The sequence below is a fragment of the Diceros bicornis genome, chromosome 27 (genome assembly GCF_020826845.1).
Source record: "Diceros bicornis minor isolate mBicDic1 chromosome 27, mDicBic1.mat.cur, whole genome shotgun sequence".
Classification (NCBI taxonomy): Eukaryota; Metazoa; Chordata; class Mammalia; order Perissodactyla; family Rhinocerotidae; genus Diceros; species Diceros bicornis.
In genome coordinates this window covers 41,607,623-41,625,977 of record NC_080766.1, presented here as the reverse complement: position 1 = coordinate 41,625,977, position 18,355 = coordinate 41,607,623, and the positions used below count along the sequence as shown (strand labels likewise).

The following is an 18,355-nucleotide window of genomic DNA, read 5'->3' as shown; positions in this document are numbered from 1 at the left end:
TGTACTGAGAAACGAATGCGTAGCGTTTCCCCGGGGGGCTGAAGCATTCGCTGGCTTCTCCCCAGAAGTGGAAGATGAGGACATGTTTGTTTGGCCAAATCTGGGTCCTATGCATCGACCCCCCAAGTTTCCTTCCAGCAGGCCCTGGATGCCCCTCATCCTGCAGTATTTTGTGGAAGTGGGGAGGGCTCATCCTTGTTCTGCTGCCCCAAATAAAACAGTCCTTCAGCCCAACCTGGTGGTGGTGGGTGTCCCGGGAGTACCAGGGCAGGAGAGGGATGTTGTCTATTTGAGTTGATAAAACGTTCTCACGGGCGCCAGACGCTGTCCGGACGAGCTACCGTTTCCCATAACAGCAGTATTGGTTTGCAGGATTTCTTCACTCACAGATTTTCTGTTTAAACTTTCTTTCAAGTATGTGTAGCTGGAAACCCTCAAACAGGCTTAGTGTCCAAGGGAAGGAAGGCAGGAACCCTGTGAAAGCAAGGACAGGCCGATGTAGCCATACCCCAGGAGGCCACAGAGGAGAAGGACCTCAGCTCTGGGCCTGGCCTGCGTGGGGCAGGACTGAGCGCGGCCCGCCGTCCATGTCCTGGGCTGGGGGTGGCATGCGAACCTTGTGCCTGGCGGGTGCTCTGTAAATAGTGAAAAAGTGATGTAAGTATTTAAAATCACTTTTGTTTTTGTTTTTGGTGAGGGAGATCAGCCCCGAGCTAATGTCTATTGACAATCCTCTTCTTTTTGCTGAGGAAGATTGGCTCTGAGCTAACATCCATGCCCATCTTCCTCTATTTTGCATGTGGGATGCCGCCACGGCATGGCTTGACAAGCGGTGCGTAGGTCCGCTCCTGGGATCCGAACCTGCAAACTCAACCAATATGCCCCCAGGCTGGCCCCCTAAAATCACTTTTTACTTGGAATGCATAATATTTCTTTTCCAGGTCTCACTGCTCATCTAACCAAACTTTTGAACTTCCTGGCATAAATGGTACAAACGAAGCATTTGGAACTTTCCAACCAACTCTTACTTAGCTGGAGTATAGAGGGAGTCCAGTCTAAAGGTTTATCAAGACTCTACTGCATACAGAGTGTTGTGTACAGAGTCCATAAGAATTGAGAGAGAGAGTGAATAGAAGGATAAATATCAAGCTTCTGTTAAAAATCTGGTACAAAAAACAGTGTACATGACCTAAAGACAGCTTGAGATAACTGCGTAGTAGTTTGGGAGTTTAGGGGCGGGGAGGGTAATTGAAGGGGAGGAGGGTGTCTGGGGGGGTTGGGCTCTGTCCTGAAAGGTGGGCGGACTCCGGGGGAGGAGGACACAGACGGAGAATGGGAACTGCAGGAAGCAGGCCGTGTGCCCCGGGGAGACTCCTGTCCCTAGCTTGGCTGGGGGGGGGGGGGTGTCGGCGGCGGGGAGGTGGCCCGAGGGAGGAGAGGGAGGTACTCCGAGAAGTGGCTGATGCTGTTATCAGATGCCCCGCCATGCTGTGCCCGGCCTGTGCAGGCCTGAGCCTGTGCTGGTGGTTCTCGTCTTCTTGGTCCTTCAGGGCCACAGATAAATGATACATAGACGACTGCAGAGGTGAAAAGTGGGGGAAGGAGAATTGCAGGGTGCTTTTAGGAAGCGTCACGAGGGCCCTCATTTAGGCAGTTGGATCAGGCACCCCTCCTCGAAGAAGCGACAGTTAAGCCAAGACGCGAAGAGTGAGGAAGCGTGAGCCAGCGGTGAAGCCGGGAGAGGTTCCAGGCCCAGGGAACAGCATGTCGGAGGCCTGGAGGCAGCAAGGAGCTTGGTGTTTCTGGAAACTAAAACAAGGTCTTGTGCCCCAGAGGGTCAGCAAGAGGGAGGTGGTCAGAGGAGGCTGATGAGTTTGGGTTTTGTCCCAGGGATGGTAGGAAACCGTTAAATTTCAGGCTGTCAAGTAATATGATTGGGTTCATGTTCTAGAAGAATCTATCTATGGTGTGGAAAGTGGGTTGGCTGGCCTGAGTGGAGCAGGAAGAGCCATCCAGAGACCCTTGCGGCCTTCCAGGGGGAAAAGGTGAGACGTGGCCGAGGGAGGTGATAGAGGCTGCAGGTAGAGTCCGTGTGACAGTTGGAGGTGATGCGGTGAGTCCAGGTCTCTTGGAGCTACGTTCTGAGATGGGGGAGTTACAGGGGGGAGAGAACTAGAGAGGAGGGACTGTCGAGACAGGAGAGTGGTCAGCCGTGTCCAGTGCAACCAGGAGGTCAAGTGAGGTGAAGAAAAAGAGTTTATTGGACTTGGCACATTTCCAAGGCCAGCTTTGGTGGAAGGATGGGAATAGTGAATAGGAGGGGGGATGTGGGAAGGGTGTGTGTCGGCACCATTTACAAGTAATTTTATTATGAAAAATTTGAACACACAAAACAGTGGACAGACTAGCAACAACTGCTGCCTGCATCCATCACCCAGCCCAGCTGCCATCACCTGGGCCCGATCTTCCCCATCCACCCCCGTCCAGGACTCCCCACCAATAGACTTGGAAGCAAACCCTGATCATGTAATTGAATTTGTAAATATTTCAGTCTGTGTCTCTACGGGAGAAAGCCTGTAAAAAATAACCACAATACCATAGCCCACCTAAAACATTTAGCACTAGTTCCATAATGTGGTCAAGTGTCCAGTCAGCATTCAGATTTTCAGTGATCCAATAAAAGTCATACTCACTTTGTTTCCATCAGGATCCAGACCACACCCACATGTTGCGCTTGAAGTCACTTTTAATCTACAGATCTCCCATCCATATCTTTTTTAATTAAACTTTTTATTTTGAGATCATTGTAGATTCACATGTAGTTGTAAGAAATAATACAGAGAGATCCCGTGTGCCCTTTATCCAGTTCCCCCCCGGTAACATCTTGCAGAACTCCAGTACAATATCACATCCAGGATGCTCACATTGGTCCAGTCCAGATACAGAACGTCCCTTCCCCACAAGGATCCTTCCTCCTGCCCTCTTAGAGCCACACTCTCTTTCCTTCTACCCCATCCCCTCCTTGACCCCCAACAACCACTAATCTGTTCTCCATCTCTATGATTTTGTATTTCAAGAATGTCATATAAATGGGATCACACAGTATGAACCTTTTGGGATTGGCTTTTTTCACTGAGCACCATTCTGGAGATTCATTCAGAATCTGTTGTATGCGTGTATCAACAGTTCAGTCCTTTTAATTGCTGACTAGTATTCCGGGGTGTGGATGGACCACAGATTGCTTATTCACCCGTTGAGGACATCTGGGTTGTTTCCAGTTCGGGCTGTTATGAATAACACTGCTAGGAGCAATAGTGTGCAGAACTTTGTGTGGATGTAAGTTTTCATTTCTCTGGGATAAACGCCCCCAGTGCCATTGCTGGGTCATAGGCCAAGTGCGTGTTGGTTTTATCAGAAACTGCCAAGCGGTTTTCCGTTCCCGCCAGCGCAGATGAGAGCCCCAGTGTTTCCTCGTCCTCGCCAGCATTTTCATGGTTCCAGTAGGTGTGTGGTGATCTCGCTGTGGTTATGACTTGCTTTTCCCTGGTGGCTCATGTTGGACATCTTTTCATGTGCTTCTTTGCTGTTCATATATTTTCCGTGGTGAAATGTCTGTTCATGTCTTTTGCCTGTTTCCTAATTGGATTCTTTGTATTTTTACTGTGGAGTTTTGAGAGTTCTTAGCATATTCTGGATACAGCTGTGTGGTTTGCCCAAATGTCTCCCAGTCTTCAGCTTGTCGTGTCATCCTCTTAACAGCATCTTTTGTAGAGCAAAAATTTCAAATTTTGATAAAGTGCAATTTAATTTTCCTTTTATAGACTATGCTGTTGGTGACAAGTCCAAAAACTGGCTAGCCCTAGATCTCAAAGATTTTCTCCAACATTTTTCTAAAAAATTATACTGTTTTATGTTTTAAGTCTGTGATCCACTATGAGTTAATTTTTGTGTAAGATGAGGTCACGGTTATCTTCCTTTTGCCCGTGGGTGTCCATTTGCTCCGACACCGTTTGTTGAAAAGGCTGTCCTTCCTCCATTGACCTGCTTTTATGAATCTGTCAGAAATCACTGGGCGTGTTTGTGGGGATCTGTTACTCGGTTTCCATGGATCTCTATGTCTGTCCCTTCACCAGTACCAAAGTCTACGTTACCGTAGCTTTATAATTAAGCTTGAAATCAGGTAGACCCATTCCTCTCACTTAGTCTTGTTTTTCAAAATTATTGTAACAGTTGACGTCAGGGGCCTGCTGTGTGTACTCCACTTGTCCTAGAGAACATTCATCCAAGATCCCCCCTCCTTCCCCAATTCCCACCACGTTACGTGCAGATGGTCCTGGTCTGAGCCTAACTGACATCCGTGATAAATCTGGGTTCCTGATGCCATTCCTGTGGTCTTCCAAAGATCGCAGTGTGGTTGGTTGGTTAGTGTTTTGTGTAGTAGTCACATGAGTGTTTAAGCAGTGGTCCTCAGACTTGAGCTGCGTCAGAATAAGCTGGAGGTTTGTGAAGACACAGGGTGTGGGGCCCCGTCCCAGAGAGTCTGCCGCAGCGGGTCTGGGGCGGGGCCCAAGAATCTGCATTCCAAGAAATTCCCAGGTGCTGCTGGTGCTGCTGTTTGCTGGTCCAGGGACCAACTTTGAGAACCACCCGTGCAAGGCACATTCTCCCGGGATTGGTGGTTAAAGTGGCCGAAACTCACGCTTTCAGTCTTTTTTTTGTCATTTTCCTACAGCAGTAGGATCTACAGTCCCTTATTCTGGGATTTTTTACATGCTGGAGAAATCTGGAGACTGGACTTCCCTTCTGCAAAGGAACATTCTGAGCACTAAAGGGATTTTGCCGCGAGCACAGATTTCAAGATGCTGCCTTCCATCAGGCCTGACCTGCTGCCCTGGGTGGCTGTGCTCTGTGCTTTTGGGCTTAAAGAACCATTTCAGAGGCCATGTTTTAAGGGCTAGATACTTCTAATAAAGAATGTTATTCCCAGGACTCAAACATTTAAATATGACAAGAGCCCAGGATAATAAGAGGCTAAAGCTTTGAGTTGTTTTCCTGCCCTTCCTCATTTTCTTCCCATGCGACTTCTAAAACTGTTTTGGCTGAGTTTCCTCTCCCAGTGGGTACGCTTGGAAGAGCCATTTCTTTGGGGACACTGGGTGAGCCAGGGACTATCTGCTTTGCCTCCTTGAGAGACCAGACCAGGGGCAGGCGCTGGCCCAGGGGAGAGGCAGCCACCCCAGGCCTCGGGGGATCTAGCCAGGCTTGCACAAGGAGGACCAGAGCCAGTTCCCTTTGTCCGTACTCTCCGGGTCTGTCAAGCGTTTTAGGGACTGTATTCTTCCCGTGATCCCACTGCAGTTTCGGGGCTGCCTCCTGGGAACCCGCTGTTCCCTTAGCAGAGCTTCCTCGACTGTGAGCCGGTGTTGCGGGTGGAGAGTGTTCCTGCCGGCGGGTGGACGGGCTCAGGCTCCGGGGGGCCCTTCAGCAGCTCCTCAACGCAGGCCTCCACTTGTGTCTTCTGCCTCTTTTCCCTCTTCACCTTCTGCTCGGTGACCAGCTGCTGTCCCCGTTCAGACTGGTCCCTGAGCACGCCCGTGGAGCCCATCAACTAGGAAACCCTACGTTAAACCTGCTAGGGCCACAGGAGACACCTTCTAACTTAAATGGGTGTTACCAGAAAAAGAAAAAACACTGTGCTGTGTCTGGAAAAAAATATGCCCTGGTTATTTATCCTTGGCATTTTAAGGGCAAATTGGAAATCTCAGCTCTCTGCCTTGTTTCCTTATAGCTGATCCACTCTTCCACAGTGACGTTTTCCATTCTCTGCTCTTCTCATAAAAACGTGTTGGGAAGATCTAAATTTTCGTTTGCACTTTGCGTTGTCTGCTTTTCATGTCTTCCAGTTGCTGGGGATGGGAATGGGGCGGAGGGCGGGTGGAATCAGCATCCAGGAAGTGCCACCCTGCACACCTTCCCTGAAAGGTACCTACCAGTACACATGGAGGGGCTCGGACCAGAAGTGGGGTGCAGGAAGGATGTGCTGGGGCGGCTGAATCGGTGATGGAGGGAGTGGGAGAGAGGAGGAGAGATTGTTTAGTGGCACATACTGGGTATGTCTCACTTTATGCTCCCCCTAAAACTGCACGAGGTGAGCATTTTTATGGCATTTTTGGTCAAGAACCTGAAGCCCCAGAATTGACGTGTTCAGATCACCCCACACATATGTGGGGCCCTGACCTCAGCTGCCTGCTGTGCTCAAAGGATGACTAGGAAATAGAAGCGACGGGATCTGATGAAGGCTTATGTGGAGAGCAGGAGCGCTCTCCTCCATGATGTCACGTGTTGCTTTAGTCCCAAAGAAACAGGTGTCCCTAGGTGTCAGGCACAGGTTAGCAGCTGCAGAAAAATGGAGGCTGCACTAGACTAGATGTGGTTACCCTGGAGGAATTCACAGTCCAGTAACAGAGGAAAACAAAAAAAAGAAGTGACAGTGTGAAAACTGGCTTTTTAAAAATGGTGATATAGTTATTTTATAAATGGAAACCGATGCCTGGTGTAAAAAGATGAGAATCTGAGTTCAGGAAGACTTCCTAATCTAGAGCCATTCGAATCAATTGCTTTTATTGAAGAATAACATTATTTTAGGTGAGAAACATTTCGAGGCCCCCAGCCCCATCCCACAATAAAGGGGACCCCACTGCACGTTGCCTTTAAAGCGCGAGGTAAGATCCATGGAGGCTCGACGAGGCCCTTAGCAGGAATTGTCTTTAAAAATTGCTTTGGCAAACAGCTCATCGTTAACGATGCTCTCTCGTGTCCCGACAGGTGTCCGAGATGGCTGAAGACGGGAGCGAGGAGATCATGTTCATCTGTAAGTGGCCCGCGGCCTGTCCGCAAACGCAGACGGGCGCGCCCTTGCTGTCTGGGCAAAGCCACGTCCACATTTTGTTTTATAATACAGAAAAATGGTTGCTTTTTAAATGGAAATGATTTTACTTGCTTTAAGAAACAATTTATTACATGATTTATTACGTGACAAATGTGTGGTTTTAAAAGGATCATCTTTCTCAGGACTCCTGAAAGGGCACTTTGCAGCGGGGGTGGCAGTTGATTCAGGAAAGTAATCCAAGGGTTTAGAAAGGGATTTGCAGTATGTTAGATTTATGCTAAACAGGTTAAATTGGTGACTTTTCACTTATTCTCATTCCTTGGGAAGATCCTGTTCTTTGTCGCCCTAGAGGTGGCTCTGTGTGCTTTGAAATGTGCCGCAGAGCTGAGTCTTCTCCTTGGGGGGGCACGTCCTGTGTTCCCACTCTTTTATATTTGTGGGGAGCACTGCCAGTCACTGCTATCAAGCAGGGAGTCTGTGCCTCCTGGGCTTGGAGCCGTGCGATGTTCTTTGGGTGTTTCCCTCCCTTCACACTGTCCACTCTGATGCTCGGATGTCTGTTCGCAGGGTGTGAAGACTGCAGCCAGTATCACGACTCTGAATGTCCCGAGCTGGGCCCCGTGGTCATGGTCAAAGACTCCTTTGTGTTAAGCAGGGCAAGGTGAGTGACTGCCTCCAGCTGTTTTTACAGTCCTGCCTGGCAAACAGGATTGTCTATGTGTCAACTGGGGCGAGAGCCTGGCGGCCTCCACGTCTGCAAAAAGGGAGGAAACAGAAGAGGGAGAAGGAAAGGCTGAGTGAGGACTGTCCTCAGGTTCCAGAAGGCACCTGTGATGTCCATCCCACTGAGAACTGAGTAGCCTGCCGCCAGGATGAGCCAGGACGCATTTCAGAGGCTTCAGAGGGAATGCCTTGTGTCTAGTTTGTGGTTCTTAGGAGCCAAGCTGTCCAAGACACAGCACGGCAACTGTGGAAGAGCCGATGGGCTGAGTGGGTTTATGTGATGAGCAGCGATGGCCAAGTTGCAAGTCTTCTTGCTCAGTTCACCGCGTGGTCCAAATCCAGACCTGCCATCTGACAAGTGCCCACGTGGGCAGGGTAGTTGGGGTGGGGGGCCCTGGGCAATGAGTGTGGGTAACAAGGCAAAGCCATCACAGCTTCTGGAAAAGCACCTGCAGACCTGGTGAGAAGGCTCAGAGGCTCTGCCACTCCATGTCTCCCTTTGGGGGCCCGTGTCACCCAGTGGGCTGGAGCAGGGGCTCTGAGTGACAGCCCGGTTCACAGCCCCGTCTGCCGCGTGGCGGCTGTTTGAACTCAGACAAGGCATTCTCCTCTCTGTACCTCAGTGCCTCACCTGTAAAGTGGAGAGAATAACAGTACCCCCCGTAAAGTTGTGACCAATACACGTGACACAGGGCCTGGCGCATGGAGGCACTAACATTGTTATGATCTTATCAGTGCTGTTTCTAGAAGCCTCCCAGCTGGTTTTCCCAGCCTCTTAATTTATTTACTTTTTCTTACTGTGATTTCCCTTCTCAAAACAAAGAGATTAATATTTTTACTTAAGGTAGAGATCTGATCAGCTCTCCCCCAAAACCTTCAGTGGTTCACTGCTGCCTATGAAAATCCAGTGGGAACCACCAATCCTGCAGTGGGACCTCTGTGGTTGGGTTCCTCATCTCACTGTACCTCCCATGCACTCCTGCGAGAGGCCTGTGCTCCAGGTGCCATGCACGTCCCCCCCACTCCTGGACATGGGTTGGGTTTGCTCATCCTGAGGTCCCAGCCCACCTGCCTCCGTCTTTCAGCGCCCCATCATTGACATTCTCCTGGTTTACTTAAAAAGGCCACATCCTCAATGAAACCGGCCCGGTTCAGCCTAGCTGGAAACCCTTTTCTGGTCTGTGGAATGCCATGGCACTTTGTATCTTGCCTGTGGTAGTTTCCATGTGGCACCTGGTCATGGGGCTCTCTCTGATCTTCCCTCCCTCTCTGGACCGTGCGCCTCTGTAGGCAAGAGCCAAGCCTGGTTCCTCTCTGCTGGCGCATCGCCCCCACACCTAGAACGTATATGCGTGTCAGCCCTGTCTCCCAGATGGGGATTTTAAAGGCATCCTGTAGTGAATGGCTCCTCCGTCATGTGCTGTGGGTGGTCTGTGAGAGTGAGCTCTTAGCTTAACTGTCTGTCCCCTGGTGTGGGTGGCCGCCCTCAGCCAAGGGCGCTCAGGGGCCAAGAGTCTCTTGTTTGTTCCATTTCTAGGTCGTCCCTTCCTTCCAACTTGGAGATCAGACGACTGGAGGACGGAGCCGAAGGCGTGTTTGCTGTAACTCAGCTTGTCAAGCGAACACAGTTTGGTCCATTTGAGTCGAGGAGAGTCGCCAAATGGGAGAAGGAATCTGCATTTCCCCTGAAGGTAAAGGCTGGTGCCTACAAGAGCTCAGGAATCTGGTGGTTTATGACCTTCCTCTGTGGGAACAGGGAGCTGTAACCACCGAGTTCTAGGGACTTAGAAACGTCCTGGAAGCAGCTCTAAATATTGTAGTTCTGCTCAATTTCCAACACAATATTTCTTTCTTCTTTTTTGTTTTTAGTTTGTTTTTGTATCACAAGAGCATCAAAGTTAAGTGAGTATTTTATAATTTTCAACTTTGCAAAACACCAACAAGAGTGTATTTAAAACGTATGCAAGAGTAGACCACAATGCTGCCTTTGCTTCTCTGACAGCCCAGGTTGATGTCGCAGGCTTCGGGAGGTGGTGATTCTGTAGATTTTTGCAAGGGTGCATCATATGGTTATTTTCATACCTCTGTGGAGTGTGTTATACTCTGCAAAACTCTTTCGAAAGGGAGATGTTTGGTTGAGGCAGCGGTGAGCCACCGGGACAAAGTTTGGCAGCTCCAAAAAGCACATCAGACTGGGAAAAGGCAGCTTTTACGTGAAACTGAGAAAAACAAAATGGATGTGAATTGCAGGGAGGACTTAGAATACTTAAAATAAGACCCATGGATGCACTGTGAGGCCGGGAGAGGCGGGTGTTCGCGGTTCCGTCCAGGTGGCCAGCACGCTGCCCGGCCCAGGGCACGGCTTCAGAAACCCCTGTGAAGTAAATGAGAGAGGATCAGGTGCTGGTTGGGTGGCAGTTACGCAGAGTGGATGTTTCTTAGGGACCCGTAGCAAAGATCTGCATGTTTCAGGACGGAGATGAAACAGATAACCCTGGGTTTTTGTAGTCCTTGGAAAATTGAGCTTATAAGGCAATTTGGGCAAAATGGGGTAAAAGGAAAGGCGCTGGATTTGTTTACAAAAAAAGAACTAAAAGAAGGAAAGGCTGTTTGGCATGAAGGAAGGATGTAAAGAGGCCTGAAGCCAAGCCCCAGGAAGGCTGTTGCTGCCACCCTCACAGGCCCCAGGCGGTCGACGGCATCCTTGCTGTGGGCACACACGTGGCTGGGCTGAGGCCTCTTTGAAAAAGTCCTCTGTGCCCATTTTGGTTTCTTTCAGGGGCTTGATTTGCAAGGTCTGCATCTGGTATTGAGTTGTTTTCAGCAGAGGCTCAGCATTGAGCACCTGTGTGCCCGGGGACGGCTTCGTGCCCACCGGAGGGAAGGCGGAAGCCCACTGCGAGCATGCCCCACACCAACTGGGGGCCACTAGCTGCCTAGTGACCCTCTCTCCTCACTCCCCTCGCTTCTGAGGGCTGCATCCTCAGAGGGGGCCTGTAGCTCATTAGCAGTGGGTCCCTACAGGAGGGCTCAGGAGAGGGGAGAAGTTTCTTCCTACAGCAAGGAAGCCGGGATTGCATCAGAAAGCAGGCAACAAGAACCTTCTTAGACTCGTGTGGTTACTTTGAACATCAAAATATTTAAGTTTCTCCCTCTGCTCCCTGTCTGCATTTAATCTGTAAGGCAGTAGTGCTGTATTACAGATGAGGGCGCAGCTTATAGAGACCGAGGAACTTTGCTAAAGCCACCAGACACGCTTGTAACAGAGCCAGTGTCCTCATGCCCACCTGGACCACGAGTAAAATTCAAGCATCCTAATTCCCAACTGGGCCGTGTGTAGAATTCGGGTCTCCCGACGACAGCTGGACCTTTTGCTGTGGCTACTACTTCCCTTGTGCCTGTGACCAGCCTGACCTGTCTAAGCCACGTGGCCCACCTGTGACCCTCCTAATGACTGTAAACCCAAACAGGTCTTGTACGGAGCCTGAGTGGGCCTCTGATGCAGCCCTGTCCAGACTGGTTGCTCGGCAGCCCTCCCCCCACCCCCCCGCCACACACACACACACACACACACACACACAGACACGCTGACATGCAGACCAGTGGATAACCAGCTCCTTCCCTGGCCCCTCGTGCTCACCCTCAGGTGTTCCAGAAGGACGGGCACCCCGTGTGCTTCGACACCTCCAATGAGGACGACTGCAACTGGATGATGCTGGTGCGGCCGGCGGCGGAGCCCGAGCACCAGAACCTGACGGCCTACCAGCACGGCAGCGACGTGTACTTCACCACGTCGCGGGACATCCCCCCCGGCACCGAGCTGCGCGTGTGGTACGCGGCCTTTTACGCCAAGAAGATGGACAAGCCTATGCTGAAGCAGGCCTGCTCAGGTGTCCACGGTACGTGGCGACGCCCCCCTGCCCTGTGGCCTGCCTTCCGTGGGGCCTCGCCCCGGGGACTGACGGCCCCGTGGCCACACGCAGTATCCTGACTACTAGTGAGAGGACAGCGCTGGTGGAAAGTTCCAGCTCTCAGCTCTACCACAGGGAATCTGGGCGCTGGGTACCACGGCTACCCCTGGGCTTTCTGCACTGTAACTCGTCCTCCCAGTCCACTGAGGCAGGGCTATTGTCCCTGTTTTTGGGCAGAGGAAACGGAGCACAGAGAGGTCAAGGGACCTGCCCTGAGTCACAGTGCAGGAGAGGGAGGAATCCGGATTCGAACCCAGAACCCGGCTCCAGTGCTGGTGCTGTCCACCCTGTAGCAGCCTCCTCCCGGATTTGGGGTGCGTGCGCACGCGTGTGTGCACGCGTGTTCAAAGAAAAACCTAGTGAAGGTCATCTGTGTGATTTGCCCAAATCCATCGTTCCTATTGGAAATGCAAATCAAAATACGTGTCCTGCCAACCCAGGGTCTGGGCATCGCTCTGTGAAGGGGGTCCGTTGAGTTGAAGCCCTTCCTGCCCACACTGAGGGTCTGTTTGACACAGGTCCTGTTCACATAACCTTGAGAGGCCGTGTGAAATTGCTCGTGCCTGGCATTTTTGACCTGCAACAGCAGCAGGTCACGTGCTCAACCTGATACTGCCCTGGGCGAGCAGGTTTACTGTGGCCGCAAAGATCACTTGCTCAAGGGAGAGAGATAGGCACTGACTCTCCTTCTAAGCCCTAAAACAGCAGGATTCTGACGAAAGAATGGTTTCCTTTTCATTATGAACATGTTGTGATGCAGACAGCTCTACAGAGTAAGGGTCTTAGCATATTTGGAAGGTTCTGGTCTGTCGTGTGTGTGCCTTGTGGTTGAGGTTTTGTGAACTGCTCTCCGATGGAGCCCTCCTGCTTATCTCTGCTCCTGGTGGGCACACACCGCAGTGTGGGAGGGGAGGAGTCTGTGAGGCTACCCAGAGAAAGCACCACAGACCGGGGGCTTAAACAGACGTGTATCGTCCCTCAGCTCTGGAGGCCCAAAGTCTGAGATCAAGGTGTCAGTAGGGTTGGTTCCTTCTGGAGGCTGTGGGGGAGAATCCTTTCCAGGCCTCTCTCCCAGCTTCTGGTGTCGTCGGCAAGCCTTGGTATTCCTCGGCTTGTAGATGCCTCACCCCGATCCCTGCCTGTATCTTCGTGAGGCCTTCTCCCTATGTCTCTGTGCTCTCTCTTTATAAGGACACCAGTCAGTGGATTTAGGGCCCACCCTTATCCAGCCTGACCTCATCTTATCTTGATTCCAAAGGTTCCAGGCAGATGTGAATTTCAAGAGACCACTCTTCAACCCACTGCAGGCTGGGTGAGGGGTGGTGGAGTGTGAGTTGCTGAGTACGCCTGTGGGAATGTGGGAGCCAGATGGCCTGCACTCCGGGCTCTGGTGGCAACGGAGGGTTTGCCCTCTTCACAGAGATATTTGCAGAGGAAGGCTGGGCTTTGTGGGGTGTTCTTTCTTTTGATCGTGAAGGGGACAGAGTTTAGAGAGACCCACAGCTTTTCACCTGGCTGCTTCAAGCCCCATCCTCTAGGATTTGCTAAAACCAGGCACCTGGCCTGGCCCCCGAGAGAGGCATCAGGGGCACCCCGCTGGGTCAGGCGTCACTTCCAAGCATGAGGAGGCCGGGCTCTCCTGGTGCTGTCCAAGGTCACCGAGATCTTCCTGACCCGTTTTTCTCATGTCCCCGTTCCTTAGGGCCTGGGCAGCTGCTGCCGTGTGTGCCCCAGGACCAGCCCAGACCGCGTGTCGGGTCTGGGTTGTTAGAGGCTGACCTTGTCAGTTGTGTCTTGGATGGTGGCACACCCCTCATGATGCTCAAGGTCAAAGTCAAAGCAAAGGTTGCTGCCGCTGTCGGAGACACAGTTCTGTTTGCATTTCACCTGCTGGAGAGCTCTTTCATCTGGCGCCGAGTCTGAGAGAATAGGTTGTAATGATGACCCGGGACTGTGTGGTCCAGTACGGCTGCCTCCTGATTGCGTCCTGACTGCTCTCATGCAGGAATACTGGCGTGACTGCTTCCTCCTCTAGATTCTGAGGACACAGGGCACCGTTAATAATTACGCCAGGGCGACCAGCATAAACTGGAAGGCATGGTCACCTAAACAAGTTCTTGAACTGGGAAAATAAATAAGCAACTTAGGTATGCTAAAATTTTAGAAATACTTTCTACAGTTTTCACTTTGTTTTCAGACAAATGGTAACCAAGGATTTCTTGGAAATGTAGTGAAAGTTATTCAGTACTGTCAACTAGTTGGTTGGTTGGGTTCCTTATTTCTTTTCTTCCTGAGAGCGCCACCTGGTGAATGATCGCTTAGCCTTGGTGGCGCTGGTGACTCCTGGGCAGGCTTTCTCCGCCCCGGGGTCAGTGATACTATCTGCTGCTGGTAAAATAGCAACATAGCAGCTGCCTGGGGACCCCCCGGCACTGCCTCCCAGCACCCTGGCCTTCTGCCCAGCCCGTTCCCGAAGCCCCTCCTCCCTGAATCCCCAGGTGTCCCCTCCTGCCACAGCGGAGCTTCTAGAACCCTGCTCCAGCCCTGCCCACCCCAAGTGGCTGGGGCCCAGAGCAGTCTCGTGTGCGTGTCTTGAATGCCTCACCCAGCTGAAGCCACGCATTAGGAGCCCACCGCTGCTTGCTTCCTAGAAACTAGAGTTGATGACAAGACCTGTGAAGAGAGGCCTCGAAGTATATGGAAAGTGGGTCTTCTGCATGCTTCAGATTATCCAGATCCTACAGAAGATGGCTTCTCCCTCCTTCTCAGCGATGAGGCCTCTTTCCATCCCAGCCTCTAGTGTGGACGCACCTGGGAGCCCACTGCTGTATGGTAGAGGGAAGGGGGCCTTTTGTGACCTTTGCTGTGCCTTTGGCCTGAGGGGGTGGGGCAGAGGAAGGTGAATGGGGCCTTAGGAACCACCAGGATGTTCTAGAAGAATCATGTTGGTGGCCAGTGGACCAACGAGTAGTCTTCCCATAAATTGTTACTCAGAATCTTCCTTGGTGAGCGTCAGAACTGCTAAGACTCAATTTAATTCTGCCTCTTTTCTGAATTTGCTTCAAAATGCGTCTTTGTTACAGAAATCAGCCTATTTGCAGATTGGCAGAGCAGACTCCTACATATAGAGAAATGTTGGTCTCAACATGAAGGAGCAGTGACATACTCCTTTAGAAAATTAATTTTGACTAATTTTTTTCTGGTAGTGGATTGACTTTCTAATTACATTTTTATCTTGAGCTCACATTGAGGGTGATTTTCTCTTTTTACACAAACCTGGGCCTGTTGACAGATGAAGGAGCAGGCCCAAGAAGCATAATGGGTCTTAATGGACAGGTGTGTAGGGTTCAGAATCGGCTCTTGTCATCAGATTTTCGAAATTAATTTTCTACTGAAAAAGATAAAACATAAACACATTTCCTAACATTTGGGAAACTATTTTAAATCACATATAATGTCACCGTTTTAACTCGCTGACTTGGCATTTTTGACAAGCATTTTCTAGTATTTTTTAAAATCAGCACCGTTGGCATAGAATTTACAGACAATAACACTTACCAATTTTAGGTGTGCGGTTCAGAGTTCTGACAAATGTGTGCAGTTATGTAAGCTCCACCACAATCAGGGTACAGAACGTTCTCATCGCCAGAAAGCTCTCCCGTGTGGCTCTGCCCTCAACCCCCTGGCGACCAGCCAGCTGCTGTCTGTCCCTGTAGTTCAGCCGTTGCCTTCTCTCTTTTGAACAGCTCTGCGTTCTTACACAGTTGAGGTCTCACTGGATGTGCCATCTGGCTGCTTGCTTTTACCTACAGCTATACTTTACTTACCGTCCTGTCTTAAGCGTTTCCCCCGTTGCCATCTCTGTGGCACTGTTTCATGGCTGTGTGGGGCGACGTTTTGCTTTGACACTCTCTATTGTTGGATATGTAAGTGATTAGCAATCAAGAACTGCCTTCTGATTGTTGGCTAATTTTTTTCTTAAAAATTCTTAATTTTTTAAAGTAATTTTTGGAAAATAGAGTACTTCCCTTGATGAGAGGACAGTGGTGGTGACTAGTTCTTCTAGTTAGTCCTGTTGACCTAGCAGCAGAGCACCGCTTGAAGAGAAGGGTTTCTTGTTCAGGTTAGTTCTAATTCACATCCATGGTGGGGGAGCCTTGCAGCTCATTCGCTGCCTTGATTCACAAGTGCCGGCCTCCAGCTAACCCGCTCCTCATCCTCCTCTTCTGGAACTCTCCTGTGCAAGTGTGGTTTTCCCTCTTCAGCACCATGGGTGTTTGGGAAGGCGAGTGAGAAATGGGAATTTGGCTCTGATTTCCGTTTGTCCCTGGTCTCCATCTGATATTCTTCAACCAGCAGATTCCCAGAGAGCGAGTGGAGGGAGCAGAGACTGGCTGGGATGGGGCATCCCATAACAATGTCCCGCTTCCATGGCCCTCGCTCCTGCCTCTTTCTGCTCTGTTTTAGTGTAACAAAAAATTTCATATTGCATTTACATGTCTTCCTCCTTGTTATCTTAGAGGACTCAGAAAATGCACGCAAACCATTGCAGCAATGGTCTACATTTCTTATTTCCGTTCTTTGCAACCTTCTGACCAGTTTTTGCTACGGAAAGAGGTGTGCTTTTTTCCTGGTGCTGAATGCATGTGAATCGCAATTCTGGATGATTTTTTTAAGGACCCAGGAGTTTGCTGTGTGAGCAGCCCCTGTAGTGTTGTGATGGGTCGTGAGTGTCCACAGAGGATGTACAGTGACAGAGTGGAAGAGATGGTGAGGGCTCGTGGCCCCAGGCCAGCCTTGACAGGCTGCCAGATGAGTTTTAGAGAAACTGGGCTGGGCCAGGAGAGCATGAACTTTTAGATCCCACAAGAGCATCCATAATTTTTTTTGAAAAAGGAGCCTGTGATTCCCTCTTCACAGCCAGGGTGTCCTTTGTGTTCCATGAACCTGGTCATCGTCTCCTTCCCCAGACTCCCGTGGGAGTGCAGTGAAGGCTAGAGGCACTGTCCTGACAGTAGCCACCTGCCCCAGGTCGCTATTTAAATTTAAATTTAAATTAAATTAAATTAAAATTCACTGGGGCACTGGCCACGTGTGGCTGCCATCCTGGGAGCACAGTGGTAGAGCGTTGCTGTCATTGCAGAAGTTCTGTTGGACGGTGCTGGGCTAGAGCCGTGGCCAGGCTGGGCTCAGGGCACCCCTGACTGGCTGTTTTAGGTCAACCGTCTCTTGTTGCATGAGCCAATGAGAGACTGAGGAGTTTCATCTGGTCTAGGATGCATTTTTTTTCTTGAAGCCATATGAAGGGATGCACCTGGTCCCACTGGACCGGCTTCTTAGAGGAAGCACGTTTCTGTGACTGGCAACAGACTCTGCATCGGGCTGCCCTGGCTCCACTCTCTGTGCTCAGTTTCCTCATCTGTGAAATGGGTATGTTCACAAGGACCAGATGAGTGCATGTGTGTAAAACCCCGAGAATGGTGCCTGGAGCATTGAAAGTGCTCGTGAGCCGTCACTGCTGTCTTCACCATCCTCACCTGTTAGGACGGGTGCATTCTCCGTAGGGATGGGGCTTCACAGAGAGATGCGCTGCTGTGGGTCACCTTTCTCTCCTCTCTTTTGAAGCTGCAGGAACCCCAGAAAACAGCACCCCGGTGGAATCGGAGCCCAGCCAGTGGGTGTGTAAAGTGTGTTCCGCCTCCTTCCTCGAGCTGCAGCTCCTGAATGGTAAGGCGGGGGCGGGTCAGCTTAGTAAGTTCGCTTTAAAACGCCCCACGTTGAGCTCACTCTGATTTGTGCCGTCACTTCCACACCATCCCTTTTCGACGGGTGGCAAAACACGTGGCCGTTGGGATGTTCCAGGCTTTATGTGAGCAGCTCCATCCTGGACCCCAGTGTAGACCAGAGCAGTGGCCCCGTCCCGGTGCCTCCTTCAGCTGTGCCTTTATGCTTTCGCCTGAGGCTACCTCTGCGTCTGGCACCAGGGGACCTTGTTGTCTTTTCTCTTAAGCTCACAATGTGTTACAATTTGGGAGCAGGGCGGGTCTCTGTCTTATCTCGTGTTTCCAAGCGTTTTCAGCAGGCGGGCCCATTGTGAGTTTGTTGTGAGATGTGGCCGAGCTGCCAAACCCTTCCAATAACACGTGTCACATTATACACGTTATGGTGTGTTTGCCTGTTAATTTTCTTCCCCTCACTAGACCTGGCTCCTTGAGGGCCCTCACCCAGCGCAATGTCCCTAAATAAGGAACAAATGAAGAAGTCACAACCGCTTCATACTAATGCCTGTGTAGAACAGCTGAGACGCAGAGTGGGAAGAACCAGTGCACCTGGGCGCCTTCTGTCCTCGGAGGGCATCGGTCTCCATCTGTCTCGTGGGTCACTCCTCCCGCCTGCTGGCCCCTGTGGTCCGGCCGGTCTGAGCTGGCCTCACCTTCATTTGGGAAGCTTGGCCATTCTCGAACTTTGTACCCCTCCCTGCCTGCTTCCTGTGTTTCTTACAGTCATCTTTTCTTGAGACTCTCTGAAGCTTTCTTCAGTTGAAAATAAAGCAAAGGAGTGTTGCTTTCAGGCAGTGTTTTTGAGGATAATTTTGTTTATCATGAATAGAACATTTCTTAGTATTCCTCTTCATAGGCTTCATTTCTAAGTAATTATATTATGTCTTCATTGTAGAAAAATTAGATAATACAAATAAGCTTAAGGAAGAAAATGAAAAATTGCCTGTAATGTCCCCACCTAGCAAGAACCACATTAGTCTTGTGACATATCC

At 50.6% G+C, this 18,355-nt stretch overlaps 1 protein-coding gene across 3 annotated transcripts in view; it reads left to right on the top strand.

The window, feature by feature from the left end:
• PRDM15 (PR/SET domain 15) overlaps positions 1 to 18,355 on the top strand; it is a 68,812-nt gene that overhangs the window by 11,619 nt on the left and 38,838 nt on the right. For 2 of the 3 annotated variants that reach the window (XM_058523145.1, XM_058523147.1), the window contains exons 2-6: positions 6,826 to 6,871; positions 7,457 to 7,550; positions 9,150 to 9,303; positions 11,259 to 11,511; positions 17,209 to 17,310. In XM_058523145.1, coding sequence (XP_058379128.1) covers positions 6,835 to 6,871; positions 7,457 to 7,550; positions 9,150 to 9,303; positions 11,259 to 11,511; positions 17,209 to 17,310 — 640 coding nt within the window. In that variant the 5' untranslated portion in view covers positions 6,826 to 6,834. The remainder of the gene's footprint in view (positions 1 to 6,825; positions 6,872 to 7,456; positions 7,551 to 9,149; positions 9,304 to 11,258; positions 11,512 to 17,208; positions 17,311 to 18,355) is intronic. The other variant, XM_058523146.1, reaches the window with a different exon arrangement.